This window comes from Diaporthe batatas (assembly GCF_019321695.1).
Source record: "Diaporthe batatas strain CRI 302-4 chromosome Unknown Contig00013, whole genome shotgun sequence".
Classification (NCBI taxonomy): Eukaryota; Fungi; Ascomycota; class Sordariomycetes; order Diaporthales; family Diaporthaceae; genus Diaporthe; species Diaporthe batatas.
In genome coordinates this window covers 1869490-1886622 of record NW_025408560.1, presented here as the reverse complement: position 1 = coordinate 1886622, position 17133 = coordinate 1869490, and the positions used below count along the sequence as shown (strand labels likewise).

General features: G+C 58.2%; 5 protein-coding genes across 5 annotated transcripts; 1 reads left to right on the top strand and 4 right to left on the bottom strand.

Annotated features, from left to right (window-relative positions):
- Positions 1 to 1644: 1644 nt before the first annotated feature.
- On the top strand, positions 1645 to 6469 carry KVR01_010323 (uncharacterized protein). Its single transcript, XM_044787244.1, has 7 exons — positions 1645 to 2982; positions 3099 to 3306; positions 3358 to 3456; positions 3508 to 3585; positions 3641 to 3794; positions 3847 to 4255; positions 4314 to 6469. Exons 1-7 carry the CDS (start codon positions 2912 to 2914, stop codon positions 5371 to 5373), a joined length of 2079 nt encoding a protein of 692 aa, XP_044640482.1. The 5' UTR covers positions 1645 to 2911; the 3' UTR covers positions 5374 to 6469.
- Positions 6470 to 6471: 2 nt separating this feature from the next.
- On the bottom strand, positions 6472 to 8543 carry KVR01_010590 (uncharacterized protein; the record flags this gene model as incomplete). Its single annotated transcript, XM_044783100.1, has 2 exons — positions 6472 to 8213; positions 8338 to 8543. The coding sequence occupies 2 exons, from the start codon at positions 8541 to 8543 to the stop codon at positions 6857 to 6859; spliced, it is 1563 nt and encodes a 520-aa protein (XP_044640749.1). The 3' UTR covers positions 6472 to 6856.
- A 1546-nt stretch (positions 8544 to 10089) lies between these two features.
- On the bottom strand, positions 10090 to 11582 carry KVR01_010701 (uncharacterized protein). The gene is made up of 3 exons (XM_044786584.1): positions 11009 to 11582; positions 10494 to 10939; positions 10090 to 10437 (listed from the first exon to the last, which is right to left on the bottom strand). Exons 1-3 carry the CDS (start codon positions 11301 to 11303, stop codon positions 10132 to 10134), a joined length of 1047 nt encoding a protein of 348 aa, XP_044640860.1. The 5' UTR covers positions 11304 to 11582; the 3' UTR covers positions 10090 to 10131.
- Positions 11583 to 12785: 1203 nt separating this feature from the next.
- KVR01_010538 (uncharacterized protein) lies at positions 12786 to 14517 on the bottom strand (the record flags this gene model as incomplete). The annotated part of the gene is made up of 3 exons (XM_044789525.1): positions 12786 to 12801; positions 12857 to 12993; positions 13063 to 14517. The coding sequence occupies 3 exons, from the start codon at positions 14515 to 14517 to the stop codon at positions 12786 to 12788; spliced, it is 1608 nt and encodes a 535-aa protein (XP_044640697.1).
- A 399-nt stretch (positions 14518 to 14916) lies between these two features.
- KVR01_010483 (uncharacterized protein) lies at positions 14917 to 15705 on the bottom strand (the record flags this gene model as incomplete). The annotated part of the gene is made up of 1 exon (XM_044781319.1): positions 14917 to 15705. One exon carries the CDS (start codon positions 15703 to 15705, stop codon positions 14917 to 14919), a length of 789 nt encoding a protein of 262 aa, XP_044640642.1.
- Between the last annotated feature and the right edge of the window lie 1428 nt (positions 15706 to 17133).

The window sequence follows — 17133 nt, the reverse complement described above, 5'->3', positions numbered from 1 at the left end:
CGTTGACCAAAAGAGCAGGCGGGGAGCACTTGTCCTTGGCTCCTCCCTGGAGGCCTGGGCTGCCTGGCAGGGCTTGGGGCCGTGGCCGTCTACACTAGACAGAGTCGACGGATCCGTGCTTTGTGATTCCAACCCTGGGAACCCAAGCCACACACACACGCCTTGCCCTGCTCATCGACTTACCCCAAGTGGAAATTTTGTATTTTATACGTTGCCTTCTCCTCGCCTCTGCAGCCTTCTCGGCCATCGTCAACCTGGTCAGCTGGTCTGGTGTCAATTGATCGGCTCGATCGGGCTCAGACCCTCTGCAACTGTACAATCACTACACAGTACCTCGACCCTCGCCGTGCTTCTTCGCCAGGCAGTGGGGTGGTGATCTGCCCTAATGGCCCCAGGGTAATCAGAGTGAGGCCCAAATATAGGTGTACGCTAAACTCAGAATGATGCAGTTCCCAGGCCATCGGGTGCGTAGGATGCGCCGGTACTCTGCGGGCTTTGAGACAGGCATTCAAGCAATCAATCCAGCACCAGCGACGATCCACAAGAGGGGGGAGGGGCCGTTAGGTTGTTGCAACGCAATCAGAAATATCCCCGAGTCCAGCCAGCCCTTTTTCTCCCACCCTCTCTGGTGTGTTGCGTTGCTGCAGTCCCGGAGTGCCGAGGTCCTCCCTCATCAGGATGACATCGATGACATGGAGGCCGCGGGGCGTGAGCATCGAAGGAGGCTCAACTAGACATTACGTATCGCGATTGAGCACCGCTTAGGCATCAGCAGCCACCTTGTTCGGGACTTTTGTGTTGTGCCACCCGTGGCGCCCAACATGCTCCCGCCCACCGTCATGTGGTCTGGCCATTCTCCAAGACCGTGGTCCCGGCACGAGCCCCGGTTCAACTCGAGCGGCAGAGCGGTCAGTCGTCGTGCTGTGTTGTGTTGTGCCGTGGTCTGCTCTTCTCCGTCAGTCCGTCAGTCCGTTCGTGCCATGACACATGGCAGACATGGCGCACACACGCATTCTGCGCAGTAGCTCTTGGACAAGATCATCCAAGCCCAAGCCCAGGCCTGTCTCCAGCCTGCCAGCCAACCAGGTGCGGCTCGTGGGCGTCTGTGTAGCCAACATGCATAGCTCCATTGGCTGACAGGCCAAGATAGGGCCATGTCTCGGTCGGCATTGCTCCACCTCCATGCCTATGCCTGTTACCCGACCGGCTGGGACCTTCGCACCGAGCCAGAGACGGTGATGGTTCGGCCTGGTGCCTTTTGGGTTCTCAGGAAGTGCTCCGGTGCCCATCTTAGCCACGAGTGCAGCATGCTATCGACAGGGGTGGCCCAGGGACAGCAGATGTGACTTGCTGGATGAAGCGAGCCCACCCAAGCAGGACCGGGCTAACCACCACCTCTAAGCGCCCACGCCTGTCGTCTCATGCAGCTCATAAGTGGCAGACAACCTTGGGCCTCCACCACATCGGCACATTGCCGGCTTCCTACTGGCTGCGCCGCCGTCCAGAGGAACTCGCGGCATCAGGGCGAACGGAGGCCGACGCGCACCTGCAGGCTGGAATGGTCAATTCCCACATTGAACCCATCGTTAGTCTACCATACCACAGCTTCGCACGGCATCGCACCGCACCACGTTAAGGAACGTCCTCGCTGCTTGGACGGGCGCTGCGGCAGTGTGAGGCCGTGGGTGACTTAAACTTCTCACCCGCTTCCTTCCACCACACCTCGCGACATCGAGGGAGCCTACTAGTGACTGCAACGAAACTGCTGCTGTGTGTAGGAGTCGGCCGCCTGGGGAACATCGCGTTCCTGTCTAGCCTCGCCAAGTTTGCAGTCGAACTAGCTGCTGAGACATCCTCCCGCCATCCGAGATACCCCTCTCACATCTCACACCGTCACAAAAGAGCTGGGCTCCGAGAAGCTGTTGACCCTCTCGTGTGTGGCCTCGAGCTCTCCCCGGCGAATCACACTGGCAGCACTTCGACGAGGCTCCGACTGCCTCCCACTGGTCGAGACTCAAGCAGCCGATCCTCTGACAGGATACCCGCGCATACAACAGCACTTGCTGCAGATACTCGCGCAAACCTAATCCCAGAACGCCCACGCGCATGCGACGGAGATTATCCATCTTCCTTCGCAGCGCCCCCAACGACCACTTTACTTACACAGCACTTCCTTTCTGTCGCAACCAGAGTGTCTTTGTCCACCTTCTGCTCTGTTGCTTCTCCAGCCCTCCACCACCTCGTGCGGACCTGCCCTCTTGGCCAGTCATATTGAAGCAAGACCCGACCAGACGGAGCCAGGCCCCGGTTAAGATACACACCCCTTCCGCCTGGTGCAGATCTCTGCGAGCCCGGCCATTTCATCCAGTGCTTCTCTCGAATTCTTCTCGAAGGCCTGTTGCCTGTGCCTTTTTTTTCTCTTGTTTTTCTTTGGACACACCCATCAATCCATCCTCGGGCTGTACTTGGTCTTTCTGTCCCATCGCCTGCTCGGCTTGGAGCCTTGTCCCTGTCTAGCTGCACCTCCCTGGTGCTAGCAACCCTACCTTAACATCGACGGCTTGTAAGCTCCCATAATATCTACCCACCTGCCACCTGCCTGCCCCTCCCCCGGGTCTCGTCCTTCCCCAGGGAGCTTCCACAGCAGGCGCGCCGTCACCAACTGGGCAAATTTTGGTGGCCAACACCCGGCGACCGCCATCACCACCTTTCAGTCTGCCTCGCTTCGCCCGACGGCCGGTTTCCGGGGCCCTCGTCATCGCCGCCTCCCAGCGCGGTCGCACCGTGACCGCTCCACCCTGGATGTCGCATTGAGCACCCTGGTCTGTCCCACGACTCGGCTTTGGCGACGACACGAGCTTCTCAGCCTCGTCCGGCACCAATTGCTCGGAGCCCTGGCGATATCCCAGTCATGGCTCTCGAGGCACCACTCAGGTCATCTACGGGAAATTTAGTCTCTCCTTTCTCTCCGTTCAAAAATATGTCAGTGATACCTGCTCAAGCCGTTCTTCCAACCTCCTCCTGGCTTGCCTCTTTATGCGATCTACTGGCTGTGTCTTTTGTTGCTTGCCAGCGCTGACTATGAATCGCCGTCCCAGGTCGACTCCGACTCCAATGGACTCCCAAACTCTTCGGCCCACCTCTTACGTGAGGCCGCACTCGGCACATCTTTTGAGCCCCACCAGTGATATTGTTGGCCCCTCCCCCGTGACCTCGAACGGCACAGAGACAACAGAGATCGACGATGAAGCACAGTCGGAGACCAGCGACCAAGTCTCGGTGTCAGAGTCCGAAGGCCCGCCTCAGGTATGGGACTGTGTGCACAAGCCATGCGAGTCCATACTAATTCGCGCGTAGCTCAAAATGCTCAGGACAAACCTCCCGGATGCCATGCGAACAGGCTCGAGTGACGAGGCGGTCTCGGTCATACACGCTCCGGAGAGCTTTCACCAATGGGTGCGTTGAGAAGAAGAGGATGCAGCTGTCCAGAGCTAATCATGGAGATAGGCGTCGTCAGACCCAAATAAGCCTGGCGAGAGACCGAAGGACCTGCTCAGTCCTCCCGAGAGCGAAGCATCTGTCAAGGTAAAGTGAGCTATGCTTGTACCGCCAGCCGATGGTGCTGACCAGGTGCTCTCAGGACAATCATCTAGGCCACCCAACGCCTCCTCCTATCTCGACGAACGTGAAGCCGTCAAGATATTCCTTGGACAACGCCACGCCTCAGGCTCAAAAGCTACAAGATGTCTTTGATTCATCTCGGTTACGATCCAGCAGCACGAGCAGTCTCGAATGTAGGCGAATGTGACGTATCTTCACCGGGCGAAGGCTGACCCCATGTGCCAGTGATCCCCGAAATCCACGAAGGAGACACCGACGCCGAACCAGATTCTGCTACCAGTGAACGATTCGTAACGCCACATGTTATAGAGGAGGAACCCGAAATCAGGGCTCTACGAGCCGCCTTGGAGGAGTGTTGGACGTTGTGCAACACGTTGGCAAATCTCAGCTCCATCCACAGAGAGCGGGTCTTCAACAGTTCCGGAACGCCGGATGCACACGAGAAAGCCTGGAAGAGCTGTTGGAAGCTCTGCCAGAAACTGTATAACAGCCGGGACGAAGCTGTCGAGCAGCTCAATGGGCGGGCGAACTTGGACCTGTGCCGGGACTTCTGCCAGTCGCTGTTTGATGTACGGCAACGGAAGGACGAGGTTGGCGACTCTGTGCTCAGAGTCAGTTTTGAGCTAAATAACCAGTGAGATACCCCACCACTTTATGCGTCTTGATCATAGCAACTAACACTATGCCCTTAGTCTCTACAGTGCCCAGGACAGCCGAAACTTGCCAGAAGCATTCCGCGAGAGGACATTGGACTTCTATATCACCCTTTGCCACCGCCTCATGAAGCAGCGGAGCGAGCTGGCGGAAGAGACTGATTCGCTGCTCCGGGCGTGCTGGTCCTTGGCCGAGATGCTGTTCAGCCTGCGGCAGAACTCCCGTGACGGCAAGGCACCGGATGAAGAGCTTCTGGGGTCAGCAGTGCAAGCCTGCTGGGAACTTTGCGACATCTTCAGAGAGGGATGGACGCAGGTGAGGCCAGACCGAGGCACCCCACGACCGAGCCAGATCAATTTCTTCCAGGCCTCTGATGTTCGATCGACCACGAGCCGCTCGTCCATGCATTCGAAACGCGACAGCTTGAAGAGCATGCCCGATGAGCAGCCACCACCGCGCCGGACGAAGCAGCCACCACCCGTGCCCGAGACACCAGTGACCGAATTCGAGGACACGGGTGACACGCCCATCTCGCCGGGCAGCGAGAGCCCGCAGATGCCCAACATTCTCGTCCTAGGCACCAACCCGGAGGGCGGCAGCCAGGGCGGGTCGCGAGGCGGCCGGTGGTCAAGCAGCGCGAGCAACCTGTCCAGCTACTCGCAGTCGAGTGCCAGGACGAGCAGTACGGCGACGACCACGGCGACGTCGGCCGAGGACGTCAACGTGACGCGGATCAAGATGCTGATCCTCAAGGCGGCCATGAACATTGGGTTCAGCCGCGAGGGCGGCGACAATGGCACGTCGTCGCTGCAGGCGTTCGTGCAGAAGCTCCCCACGGGCTCGTTCGGGTCCCTCCCGCAGCACGCGACGCTGCTGCAGAACTACAAGAACCTGGTCCTGGCCGACACCACGTTCCGCACCGCGGCGTCGCTTCCCGGCCGTGGCAAGCGGGTCAGCGCCACCGACGTCGCCAAGAGCGTCGGGTGGATGACGCTGCGGTCGGGCCAGTATGGGTTCCTGAGGGATCTGTTCCGGCTTGTCTATGGGTTCCCCTTGGAAGAGGCGGACAATAGGAAGAATGTTAGCATCGCTGTGTGAGAGGGCGCCGCCCCATCCCAAACGGTGCAACACACGGCGCAAATCAAATGCTCCGGAACAGCCACGCCACAGTTGGAGGGACGACATCCACCCCACGACCCATCCACCATACACTTTACCTTATTTACAGCAGTCGGCGGCGGATATCTCGCGATATATTTCTAAAAGTTGCACATTTGGAGCGGCCTTCTTAACGATACATGACTTTTCTTCATCCTCCACACAGGCGCGGGGCACTCGCGGACAGAGGCACACAATACTCGACATGACCGCGTGTGTCGCGCAGCCTGACCAGCGACCAACCAAACCCTTCTCCCCCAACGTTTCCATCTATATCTCCAGCCAACTCGTTTCTCGACTCCAAAGCACGATACCCCCTTCTATACGGATGGCTCAATTGTCCTTGATGATGCTTTCTTGTTTTCTTGCTTCACAGGTGTAAAGGGGAGGGGGAGGCAAAATTTGCTCTTTTGCTGTTGGCCTACGTTTCTACACATATATCTATCTACCTACCCCTATTTTTACTTGGAGGCCTTTTTGTATGGGGTTTCGAGCTTTCACGCAGTACAGCACGTCAATACATTACAGAACATTAAAGTCTCTCGCTTGAAGCCCAACAGGAACTGGAGCGGACTGTGACATGCTTCTTGTGTTTTCTTTGGGGGCTCGCTCGCACTCGAGGAAGAAGGTCCGGTTTGGCACAGCATGACTGCCTGCCACATACTGTACAGGGACATGCTGCGAGCTGTAAGTGAGGTGGCGATTCGACGGCGTCCCTGGGTGGGTGGAGACACATTCGTCCTCGACACTGTTCACATCTGGCGTCTGGACCCCATCGGCCCCTGCGCATTTCACACGGCAACGCCACAAGCAGGGGGGGGACATCAACCTGGCGGACATGTTTATCTGATGGGCTGCTGTTTCCGTGATGGGCTGTGACAATATCTGAGTTCCTATTTGACGCGGCCGCTCTTTCCCAGCCATAGCCCAAACATCCGATCGTCCTCCCACCTGCATGCGCATTTATTGTCTTCAGCCAGCGCGGCTACAGGGGACGAGGACGAGGTCGGTGTGGTGTGCATTACCTAGGCAAGTGATGCCCGCCGGGTCTTCCAGTTTTCCTTGTTGTGATGCATCGCTAACAAACCCCCTAAATCATCGATCGTGTGTCCTGTCACGTCCATATCAGCGAGTGCGTCTCGTCAAGGGGCTGGTGATGTCGGGGCGTCGGTCGTACCTCTGCCCCGGGATGTTGATATTACCCCCTCCCCTCACTTGTATGCCTTCAGCGTGTCAGGCTAGGTCCTGACACACACGCCAAGGGCTGGGTTGGGAATCGCGGGTTGTTGTTACACTGGTGGTCTGGTGGCGGAGGCTGCTTCGGACTGCACGCCCCCGTGCGAAGATATAGCCTTGCCTTCCTCCCTCCCTCCGTCCTCCCTCCCTCCTTCCGTCTGACGACGACAGGTGAATACAATATCAATCAGTTTGACGGTCCCGCGGCACCAGTGCCCTGGCGGGCTGGTCTGCCATCCCGAGGGGTCGCCGTCCGCTGTCTCGTGCGGGCCTGAGGGGGAGGAGGAGGAGGAGCAGCCGTGCCCTGGCGCGAGGGCCTCGCGCTGCTGCTGCCCCCGGCACCGCCGCCGCGGCCAGACAAGCCATACCGCACCACGCGCCGATGGAACGGATCATAAAAGCTCCCCGCGGGCAGGCCCCGGCCGTTGGCCGCCAGCTCGGCAACGTCAGCCGGGTCGGGCACGCCGAACCCGCCCTCGCCGTCGTCATCATGATCATCCAGCACGGGCGCGGGCACGTGCAGCCGCACGAGCAGCGCGGCCTGCCGCATGAGGTCGCGGGTGTCGACGGCCCGGCCGTCGGGGTGCCGCAGCCCGCCGGCCGCCACGATCTGCTGCGCGGCGGCCGCGACGCCCAGCATGAAGCCGACGCCCTCGCTCTGCCGCATCGCCAGCAGGCTCATGGTCGCGCACGCGTCCGTCGCGAACCAGACGCCGCCGCCAAAGTCGTGCCGGTGGCCCAGGCGGATCTGGCACGTGTCGTGCGGGTCGAAGTACCACACCCCGTGCGGGTCGTCGCGGGCCACGGCGCCGCGGTTGGTGTAGGGGTGGGGGAAGAGGGGCTGCGGGCTGGGCGGGAGGGCGAGGCCGAGGCCTGGGAAGGGGGCTGGGAATGGCTGCTGACGCTGACGCTGGGGGTGCTGGGGCGTCGGGAGGCCTGAGCCGGGCGCGTTGGTGCTGCCGCCTCCTGGGGCGAGGGACCGGTGGCGCTCGATGGACTGCAGCGGGACGTTGGGGTGGATGTCGAGGTAGTTGGGCAGGGGGGCCAGGCCCAGGCCGGCGCCGTTGCCGTTGCCGTTGTCATCGTTGCCATCGTCGTCGACGAGCAGCAGCATTCCCGGGCTGTTGGGGTCCAGGCTGGCGGTCCTCGGTGCCGGGCCCTCCTCGGGGGCCACGTCGAAGTGGCCTCCCAGAGGGTCAATGGGGTTGGTCGTGCCGTGCAGCACGTGGCCCTCACCCGAGGCGCCGCCCTCGACAACGGGCACTGGACCCTGGGTCCTCTGCCTCTTGCGCGACGGCCCGGCTGCGGGGCTGGCTGGCTGTTCATGCGTGGGCGTCTGGTTCGTCGGCGTCTGCCAGTAGGGTGAGGTCTGGTTCATGGGCGTGCGGTCGCTCGCCGAGCGTTTCCGAGCCCGCCCGGCCGCCTGCCTGCGCCGGCGGCCGGCCGCGGAGGAGGAGGAGGATGAGGAAGCCGGTTGTGGACTCTCCTCCGGCTCCGGCGATGGCGTGAATTCCGGGATGGGGCCGGTGTATGTCGGGATCACGCTTTTAATTCATGTTGTTAGCAAGAAAAAAAAAAGAGGAAAAGAAGGGGGGGGAAACAAAAAAGTCACCGTCCGCATCAATATACGAGGAATGTGGAGCGGCTGTTGATTCAGGAGGAACTTACCCTGGCGCCGGCTTGTAGGTGTTCTTGATATACTGCACCTGCTTCCTGGTGAAGTTGCGGCTGGCCCAGTACTCGCCAAAGTGCTGCTTGAAGGCCTTGGCGATGGTGCTGTGGTCCCACCTGGCCTGGTCGCGGGAGACGACGAATCTGATCTCCTCCTCGTTGTATTTACGATTCTCCACCATTTTGAAATTTGGGGCCGACATGGTGGTATTTCGTGTGTGTATGTGTCAGTCTGGACAGTAAAAAAATGATAGTCAAGTGACAATGATGTGTTGGAGATGCCAGTGAGGGTGCTCGCTGGCCCCTCGAGCGGTATGATGTTGTTCAGTCTTGAGCGATGGATTGAAGGCTCAATTGGGCCGCGATTTGGTGTCCAGGTAGGAGAGAAGAAGTGATTGGCAGGACAATTGGCCCTGGGAACAAAGAGTAGTTATAGATGTTACTTGATGGCAGATTCACCCCGGGATGGGTGCATGCAAGTGATGTGTGTACGTGATTCAGTGACTGGCGGAATACAGTGACATGGCCTGTGAACGGGCGTGAAAACCAAACGCGGCCCTCCCTCTAGCGTGATGCCCCCCAAGAGGTCGGACGGTTTTGTTTGCTGCCAACGGTTAAGGTGTTGAGCATGTGATAGGTGACAGTATCCATATGCCGTGGCGGCTTCGCAACTGTTATAGGTGCAACAGGTTGTGGACGATATCTGTACCCGTACTTCCGGAACTGATCTTGCGCTGTGTAGCTGGCTGATGAAGTAGATACTCCTCTGGGCTGGCGAGAAAAGACTTCTGCTCGTCAAGAATTTGATAAAATGAATAATATTTCACTCCGTCAGGAGTGAATGGATTGTTGGATTGGATTGGATTGGCCTGACCCGGGAGAGGGCATCCGAAGGCCCAGAGTGTTGTGATAGTTCAAGAGATGGATGGGGGTCTGGATATGAACGGCCAGTCCGCCGTTCAAATAGAGCAGAGAAGAGAGAGCCCAGACCATGTCTTCAGCCAAGACAGTGAGTTACCCTGGCCGTCTGAATGAGCAATGAGGCCACACACCACTGTCAAGCAGGTAGTGAGAGGCTCGGTTAGGGCAGTCACTGGTGTGACTGGTCTAGAGACGAGTTCCGGCAGCCTGGGACGACGATATACGGCATAGAAGGCAAAGAACGCCAGCCGAAGGAACAACCCGTGATCAAAGGGGAAGCTTCAGGTGGTCATAGTATCAATCATCCTTTCCTGGGATATGATTCAGAGGGTTGCCGCAGGAGAAGCGTCAAGTCTGGGCACCTAGGTATCAAATTTGAGTTGCACGAACGATGGCGTATTTCAAGGGAAATGACGGGGAGACAAGGCCGCCGATGCGGGAAAGTAGCTGCAGGGTCTGTAGCAGAGAGCATTAGCTGGTTTCGCTTCTATTCCGCACACGTCCGAGGACACACATGTCGCCTTCATGCGGTGGTAACAGCTCGAGACCACATGCGGAATTTGAAAAACAGATAGTGTCGATAACAGTGGTGAAAATACGATAGATGCATGTAGCCTCAGCCTTGCGACGTATAGACAAAGCTAAGGGGCATCGTCTTGACGGCCACGTTGACTAGAATGCCAGTAAATCTCAATTTATACTTATCTGATTCTGCCGCGGGGTTTGAACTCCAGATATCTAGACAGATGATATGATGACAGGCACGCAAATGCATGTGACAGGCACGCAAATGTATATGACACACATGTGCACACAAGTATGATTCTATTTCATGAAGAATGATAAGAGTAACATTGAAGCACTTGAGGTCTAGTTAGCAACCATCTGCCGTGCGAAGATGCCCAGCCAACACTTGACCTGGCCGGCTTCTTCGTCTTCACTAGCACCCCAGTCGTCCCGCCCCGCTACGATGGTCTCCTCAAGGCAGACGAGTGGCGTAGACTTCAATGTCATCTCGTCTCGGAGTGCGGCAAGAAGCCTGGCTGTGACAGCGTCCCGTTGCGGGACCATGATCATGACTCTGGCACTGCGGTTCAGGCTGAGCTGGTCATCGATGGCACCAGCGAGGAGTCCGGGGTGGTTGTCATCATACAGCGGGTCGGCGACGATCACGGCCTACACGTTGGTCAGCTACACGATATCATTTCCCTCGAGGTCAGCACAAGACATGCATCGAAACTGTTCTTCGCGGAGAGTAGGGCAGGGTCAATCTCGTCTTCGCCCCCGCCCCACGTCAGAGCCCCGGATGCAAGGCTGCCGCCTCGTCCCTGCACCATGGCCAGGTTCTTGGCGACATTGTGGGCGAGGTTAGGCACGATCTCGGGGAGGTCAGTGAGGATGACGTGGGTCCGCCAGACGGCGGCTGCCGCCAGACCAAGGAGACCGGTCCCCGACCCCAGCTCGAGCACTGGCGGTCTCGGCCGCCCGGCTGTTTCCCCGAAGAGATGTGCCAGCGAGGTCTCGCCGATGGTGTGCAGCATCTGGGCGAGGACATATGATGAGCCCCAGGTCTTGAGGCCGAGGTTGTCACCCGTCAACGCTGGCTCGCGCAGGATCAGGTCGAACGGGCCGTACGCCTCGCTCTCGAAGGGCCACCGTCGAGTAATCTCCCCCATGGCTAAGCCAACAAGGCCGTGCATGAGCTTGGCGTCCTCTCATGGTGTCTGGGGAAGGGCGTCGGACGTACCGCTCCGTCCACATCGCTCCGAGAACCGCCTGCTCGCCTCGTCCCATATTGCCTCCCGGTCGTCCTCGTCCACCAGCCAGCTGAGTGGGCTCTTGATGATTGTGGATAGATATGCAGCGATCTCCCGTGGGTCCTGGGCCACGGTTTCCTGATGCTTATGCTTGAGCATTTCAGTGCGGGAGGCTTTGAGGTTCCATACTGGTGGATCGACTCGAAGTCCTTGCAGTGCCGCTAGCAGGACAGGAAAGGCAGGCTTCTGCCAGACCTGAGGAAGGTCTAGTGGCGATTCAACCATGGTATCTGCTGAAGCAATAAGAAAGACTTGGCTCCACTGATCACAGCGACCAGGACAAGAGTGAGACTGTGTGAAGGGACAGACAAGGCGAGAGAGACTGTGCTGGGTGGACGAGCACTACGGACAGAGGTAGTGCTATGGTTAAAGAACAGGCATCCTGATACGGGCGTGCTGTGAGATGTCTTGAGGGTCGTAACGGTCAACGAGGTTGAATATGGTCTAGAACAAACCGTGCTCAGTCAGGCGACGACGGCCGAAAAAAAGATCCAAGGGTCTCGCAAAGATCTAGCGGATCTTATCGAGTCATCGGGAAGTCTAGATCGATTTTGACCCAGGGCTGGGTGGCCAGGGTTCTGGGGACACCAACCCTTGCAGGTACGTCGCTACCTAGGTACGTACCCACGCAGTGATTGGCTGCTAGACGCTAGGCCCTTTTAATGGCCCCACACCAGGAGCCGCACGTCAGACTTATTTGAGAGCTTGCCAAAATTTCAGAGCTGTGACTCTTCCTTCTTCCTTTCCTCTCTTCAAGCCCACCGCCCTCAACGCTACCCTTCTATGCCACAAACAGAGAGATCTGCGCAAGCAGCTTCTCTCGAGCCTTTCGCGTCTTTTCCCTCGGGGGGAGTTCGCTGGCAGCCACGTCGCATGTGAGAAATTCGGAGAAACTCCCGACGGGGCACAGCCCCACCAGCCCGACCGCCTGCGCTCCTCTGGGGGTGCGGGTTGATGACGGCCTGCCGGTGACGGCACGAGGCGAATCTGCCTCCGCAGTTGGCATCAGAAAAGCAGGGCGCTGGCCGCCCCTCCCTCCTGGGGGAGGGCTCCGGTCCAGTGTTCCTCTGGGAGAGTCACTGCCGGGATTGCTTGGACACAAGCTGAAGTGCGATGGGTGGCGTGTCGCCTGCTTCTCACCTCGGTGGGGGGCGGGCCTCATCATTCAATTCCGATCACTCTCTGGGCGGTGGGCTTCACTCTTTTTTCCTCCTAGGTCAGTTGTATACATCGCCTCGTATTGCATTCACTACAAGAAAGGATACTACTAACAACCCCCCCGAGACACATGAACTCACGGTCAGGTGGACGATTTGCCCTTCCAGCCGTTACGGTTATCTGGCATTTCATCTCGATCTCGCCCTACGTCTTGCTACCCGTCGTTTTGGCTGTCACTACCAGAACTGCTCGAACTACTTGGTGGAGGCGGGACATAAACGCCAGCTTCCGCCATTCCCCTAGCAGCCGAGAGCATAATTTCTTCGATCTCCGGCCTTTCTGCTGGATCTTCATTCAGGCAGCGATCAAAGAGGTCCACGAATCGCTGTTTCGACACCCTCAAGTCTTGCACGACTGGCTGTGCTATGAGAGATTCGGCCACATCAAGATACCCGCGCAGTTGCGGTGCTTTGAATTTATCACCGCACACCTCGAGTCCATTACCTTCGAGGGGCATTCCACACCTTCTGTTACGTGGAAGATATCGCTCTAGGTCTCGCCGGAGCTTTCGCGTCTCGAGTGCTGTCAGATTGTCCTGCGTATACCGTCTGTGACCTGACCTCGCGTCACTCATCCCGCCGAGCTTCTCCTGCAATACAACAGCCAGGCTGAATATATTCGACTTGTAGGAGAAGTGCCCTACTATGGGATCGTCTATCCGCTCCCGGAGGGGTGTCTCTGTGTCTATTTGTGCTTCCTGTTCAAAACCAATGTTCAGCAGATTACCCTTATGACATCAACATGCCGATTCGTGACAGCAACCTACCGGCAGTCGTTCCGCGGCTTCTTTCTGCCAGTCCAACTTGAGATGCTCCAGGCGGAACGCGGCCTTCGCTTTGGGGCTGCTGGGCACGATGATACAGAGCCCGAAGTCTCCAATCATGAAACAAGTCTGGTGTGCGCACGTATGCGACGGAGAGTCTTGCCGCACGAAGATGTTTCGCTCGCTCCAGTCAAGATTGACGATTTCGTTCCACCCGTATACTCTATGCGACGGCGCCGGGTCCTCGCTCCCGTAGGCCATCACGGACAAACCTTTACTCAGGCAGAGGATCGACTCCCACATCAAGCGGATGGGCACCTCCCGGTTCGACACCAGATCGAATTCTTCGTCAAATGTGCGGGCGCCCGGGATGTAATCCATAGTGCAGAGCGTCTCGTCCTGCGGCGGATCAGCGAGCTTCCACAACTTCGGAAAATGTGGCGAGCCGGTCATATCCAGCAGCTGGAGGATCCGGTTCTCGATGCGAAACGTATCAGCGGAATCAATTTTGAGCGCCTCGTCAGACCTCGGTCTTTCAAAGTGCATATATCCTGAACTGAGGCTGCCGCCACTCGACCGGCGTCCTGAGCGTGCTGTGCGCGCTTTCGAGCCCGGGGTCGGCGACGACGGGCGTGCCATCTCTTTGTTGAACTTCCTGATTTTTCCTGCCAATTCTGCCCTCCCCATTAATCTCCTGACCGCTCTCTTGGCCTCTCTGCCCCCTGTTGACGGCGGTGTTGGTAAGCCTGTGGCCTGCGCTGGGGTTGAGGGACCTGACGCTGATGACTGCTGAGATCCCTGGCTATCGGAAAACAAATCGGCGAGCACTCCAATGTCACGGATCACAGAAGCCAAGATTTCCACGAGGTCACCATCTATATAATTGAACTTGGCGACGATCTTGTCGTCGTCGCTAATGTCATCACCCGCGGTGAAGCCGCGCGTGTCGTCCACGTACGTTATGACAACACCGTAGCCACCGTTGGCGAGGATCTGCAGGGGCCGCCAGCGCCTGTACCGGTCCCCTAGCGCGTCGGGCTCCGCATCCTCGTCGTACACATAGAGGTACGGCAGCCCGTACTCGCCGTTGAAGTCCCTCGAGGCGTCGCTGTCCTCGCTGCGCCTCCTCAGCGCGTCGGTCAGGTTCCCAGACTCCTCGTCCCAGTCTGGCACGTAGCGGGCGACCTGGTCGTCGCCGAACTTCTGCCTCCACAGGGCCTGCGGCGGGGGCAGGACCTCGCCGTCCTCGCGCTCGACGTGGTAGAAGCACTCGAGGTCGCCGCGGCCGCCGCGGTTGGCCCGTCTGGGCAGGTTGGATACGAGCCTCCCGTTGTAGCGCTTCCATTTTGGCTGGGGCTTCTTTGGCTTCTCGATCTTGAATTTTCCGTTGCGCGTCCCAAAGTTCACTTTCACTATGACCTTTTGTACCCTCGGCCGGGGGTAATATTTGGGGGGCATATTGGGCTAAATATCTCGGGTGGTTGGTTACAGTTTGCTTGAGTCGAGCAAGCAGCGTTGTACAGGACGGTTCTGGCCACAAATCGTAGCTGTACTGGAGGTTGAGGCACTATTTTAATCTTGACCCCATGGAGTGAGGATACCTTTATGAAGGACTCTTCATTGATTTTTCTTTTTGGCCATATCCTGCTTTGTCATTTATCGCTCCGAGGACCTGTGTTGTTTTGCCGCATCTGGCAGTATGCTGGGAAGCAGACAACAGGCACGGAACGGAACATGCTTCAGACAAAGATCAACCCAACAGACAGCATGGCCGCAAGGGCAGACAAAAGCGCATACCCAACTCCTCAACAGTACCGGCCACGAGCTCTCCCACAGGCCGACCACAGGCGTCCGGGCCTAGTACTGCGCGCCACCACCGCCCTGGCCCTCCTGCGCGCCACCCTCAGGCCCAATCTTGCCGCACAGCACCACCATCTCCCGCATGGTCTCGACCATGCTCTCACACGCCGCGCTGCTCCCCAGCGCCTTCCCGCTGACCTGCGCGACCCAGCCGCACTGCGCGAGCAGCTTGTCCGCCACGAGCGCCAGCCTGTAGTGCTCGTCTCCCTCGTCCTCATCTCCGTTCCCAACTGCCTCGCGCGCCACCGCCTCCCGCGCCCGCGCCGTGTACCGCCTGGCGCGCGGGACCAGCGTGTGCAGCAGGTCCTTGTGCACGCCGTCCGCCTCGAAGCGCGCCTCGAGGAGCTCCCGCCACAGCCGGTTGCGCGTCGCGTGGCCCGCGAAGGGGGCCGCCGCGGCCACCTCCCTGTGCGTCCTGAGGCACCCCTCGCAGAAGGCTATCGCCTCGCCCAGGAGGTGCGCGAGGCCCTGCGCGATGTGGGACAGCTTCTCGGGCGGCGTGGTGGTTGTGGTCATGGTGGTTGTCGCGGAGGCGGCTGCGGAGTCGCGCTTGGCTACTGTGCTGGCGGGTGGTGGTGGTGGTGGTGGTGGTGGGCTCTGGTCGGCGGCGTCGTCGGCGGTGGTGATGTCCCTGCCGCCGCTGCCGGGCATGTTGATGTTGGCCGCGGCCGGTGGGAAGTTGAAGGGGAAGCGCGGGTCGCCGCCCACCGGGTAGACCTGCACGGGCAGCGGGGCGGGACCTGGGTAGAAGAAGTTGCGGTAGTCGAAGTTCCCGTTGCGATCCATGGCGGCTCGGACTGCGAGGATACGAGAACTGAGTCGCCGAGACTGGTGGATGGATGCCTGTTAACGGTGATGGTTGAGGGCCTTCCAAGCAAGGATGGTGCGTGGGTGCGTTGTTCCTCGTGGGAAAAGGCTGCTCTTAATATCCCCCATAGGCGGCGTTGGATCTGACAGGTGCTGATGTCATTTTGTTGTGGTTTCCTAGCAACGTGAAGGTTTGCAAGTCCAGCTAGGTGCGAGTGCTTGCTCTGACAGCTAGAATCAATTCATTGCTTGCTAGGGCAAACCACGAGGCAGCCCTCGGCATGTATCGCAGGCTCAGTTGTTGCCTGGGTGGCCCCTTTTGGGAGTCAGCGCATTCTTCTCTGCCACCACACCCAAGACAACAAGGCATCTAAAAAATAACCCAGGTCTGTCTTTCTCCTGATATTGAGTGATGCGTACCGAAGCACAACCGTGAGCAGGGACCTGGGCTACGGGTTGAACTTAATTAGACGCTCATCCCGCTGAGTGGGCCTGCGGCCTTGTGGAGTTGTCACTTATATTCCGTGGTTCCGAAGCAGAGACCAAAGTGAAACTGATCAAGTCAGGATAGCTACTACGACTTATCGACTTCCGTTGCGGTATTTGCTACCCCTACAAAGCGTGTGGCATGACGGTGGCTGTCATTATCAACGTATTCGGAATTAGACGAGCTGACTTCTACCTTTTTCATTCCGAAATCCCTTTCCTGGGCCATTTTGAGCACGCGACCTCCAACAGTGAAGAACCAACCCATCGACCCTGTCCTGACTGTGCACTGATGATTTTGTAATCTGCCCGCTCTAGGACCGGAGACTCGGGGTGAATTCCTTTGCTCCTGCCCGTCCGTTGGAGTCGGGCCAGTCCCATTCTGTCCGAATCAGTCCGGTCCATCACGTACTGTATTCTCTTTCCACTGTAAGGCGCCACGTACATTTTACATGTATGGGGATTAAAAACGAAACCACTCGGAGATTAATAATGCAATCCCGCCTCTTTCGAGTTCCGAAAAGGATCATTGTTTTCCGTGCAAGCTTGTAGGCCAGGGTCGGACGCCTTGAGGCCACTCGGCCAAGTTGCCTTATTCGAGGTCGTTATTGAGGGGTTAATGGAAATCAAGTAGCACGCCCAAAAGCATTGCATATAAAGTTTTCCCAATCCAGCATCCTGTCTGGGCTAAGAAGCAGTACTACCTAATGACTAAGCGTTCAATCATTACAGCTCGTCGTGAAGCCTACATGAGACCGTTCTCAGCGAGTCAGTGGCGAACCCCCCGGGTGAACAAAACTACCCAACGGACGTCATACATCCCAAGGTCTTCTTGTGTTGGATAGGGGGTGTGGATGGCATAATGGTGAATATAAATGCAGTTTTGCACTCTAGTGAAGTCCACATCATCATTATCCTCCT

Bases quoted from the DNA above. Each gene is read 5' to 3' on its own strand.
- KVR01_010323 (XM_044787244.1), top strand. From the start codon at position 2,912: ATGGCTCTCGAGGCACCACTCAGGTCATCTACGGGAAATTTAGTCTCT. The intron at 3,307-3,357 runs GTATGGGACTGT...ATTCGCGCGTAG, and splicing joins AGTCCGAAGGCCCGCCTCAG to CTCAAAATGCTCAGGACAAA. The intron at 3,795-3,846 runs GTAGGCGAATGT...CCCATGTGCCAG, and splicing joins CAGCACGAGCAGTCTCGAAT to TGATCCCCGAAATCCACGAA.
- KVR01_010701 (XM_044786584.1), bottom strand. From the start codon at position 11,303: ATGGTTGAATCGCCACTAGACCTTCCTCAGGTCTGGCAGAAGCCTGCC. The intron at 10,940-11,008 runs GTACGTCCGACG...TTGTTGGCTTAG, and splicing joins GGAGCGATGTGGACGGAGCG to CCATGGGGGAGATTACTCGA. The intron at 10,438-10,493 runs GCATGTCTTGTG...ACCAACGTGTAG, and splicing joins CCGCGAAGAACAGTTTCGAT to GCCGTGATCGTCGCCGACCC.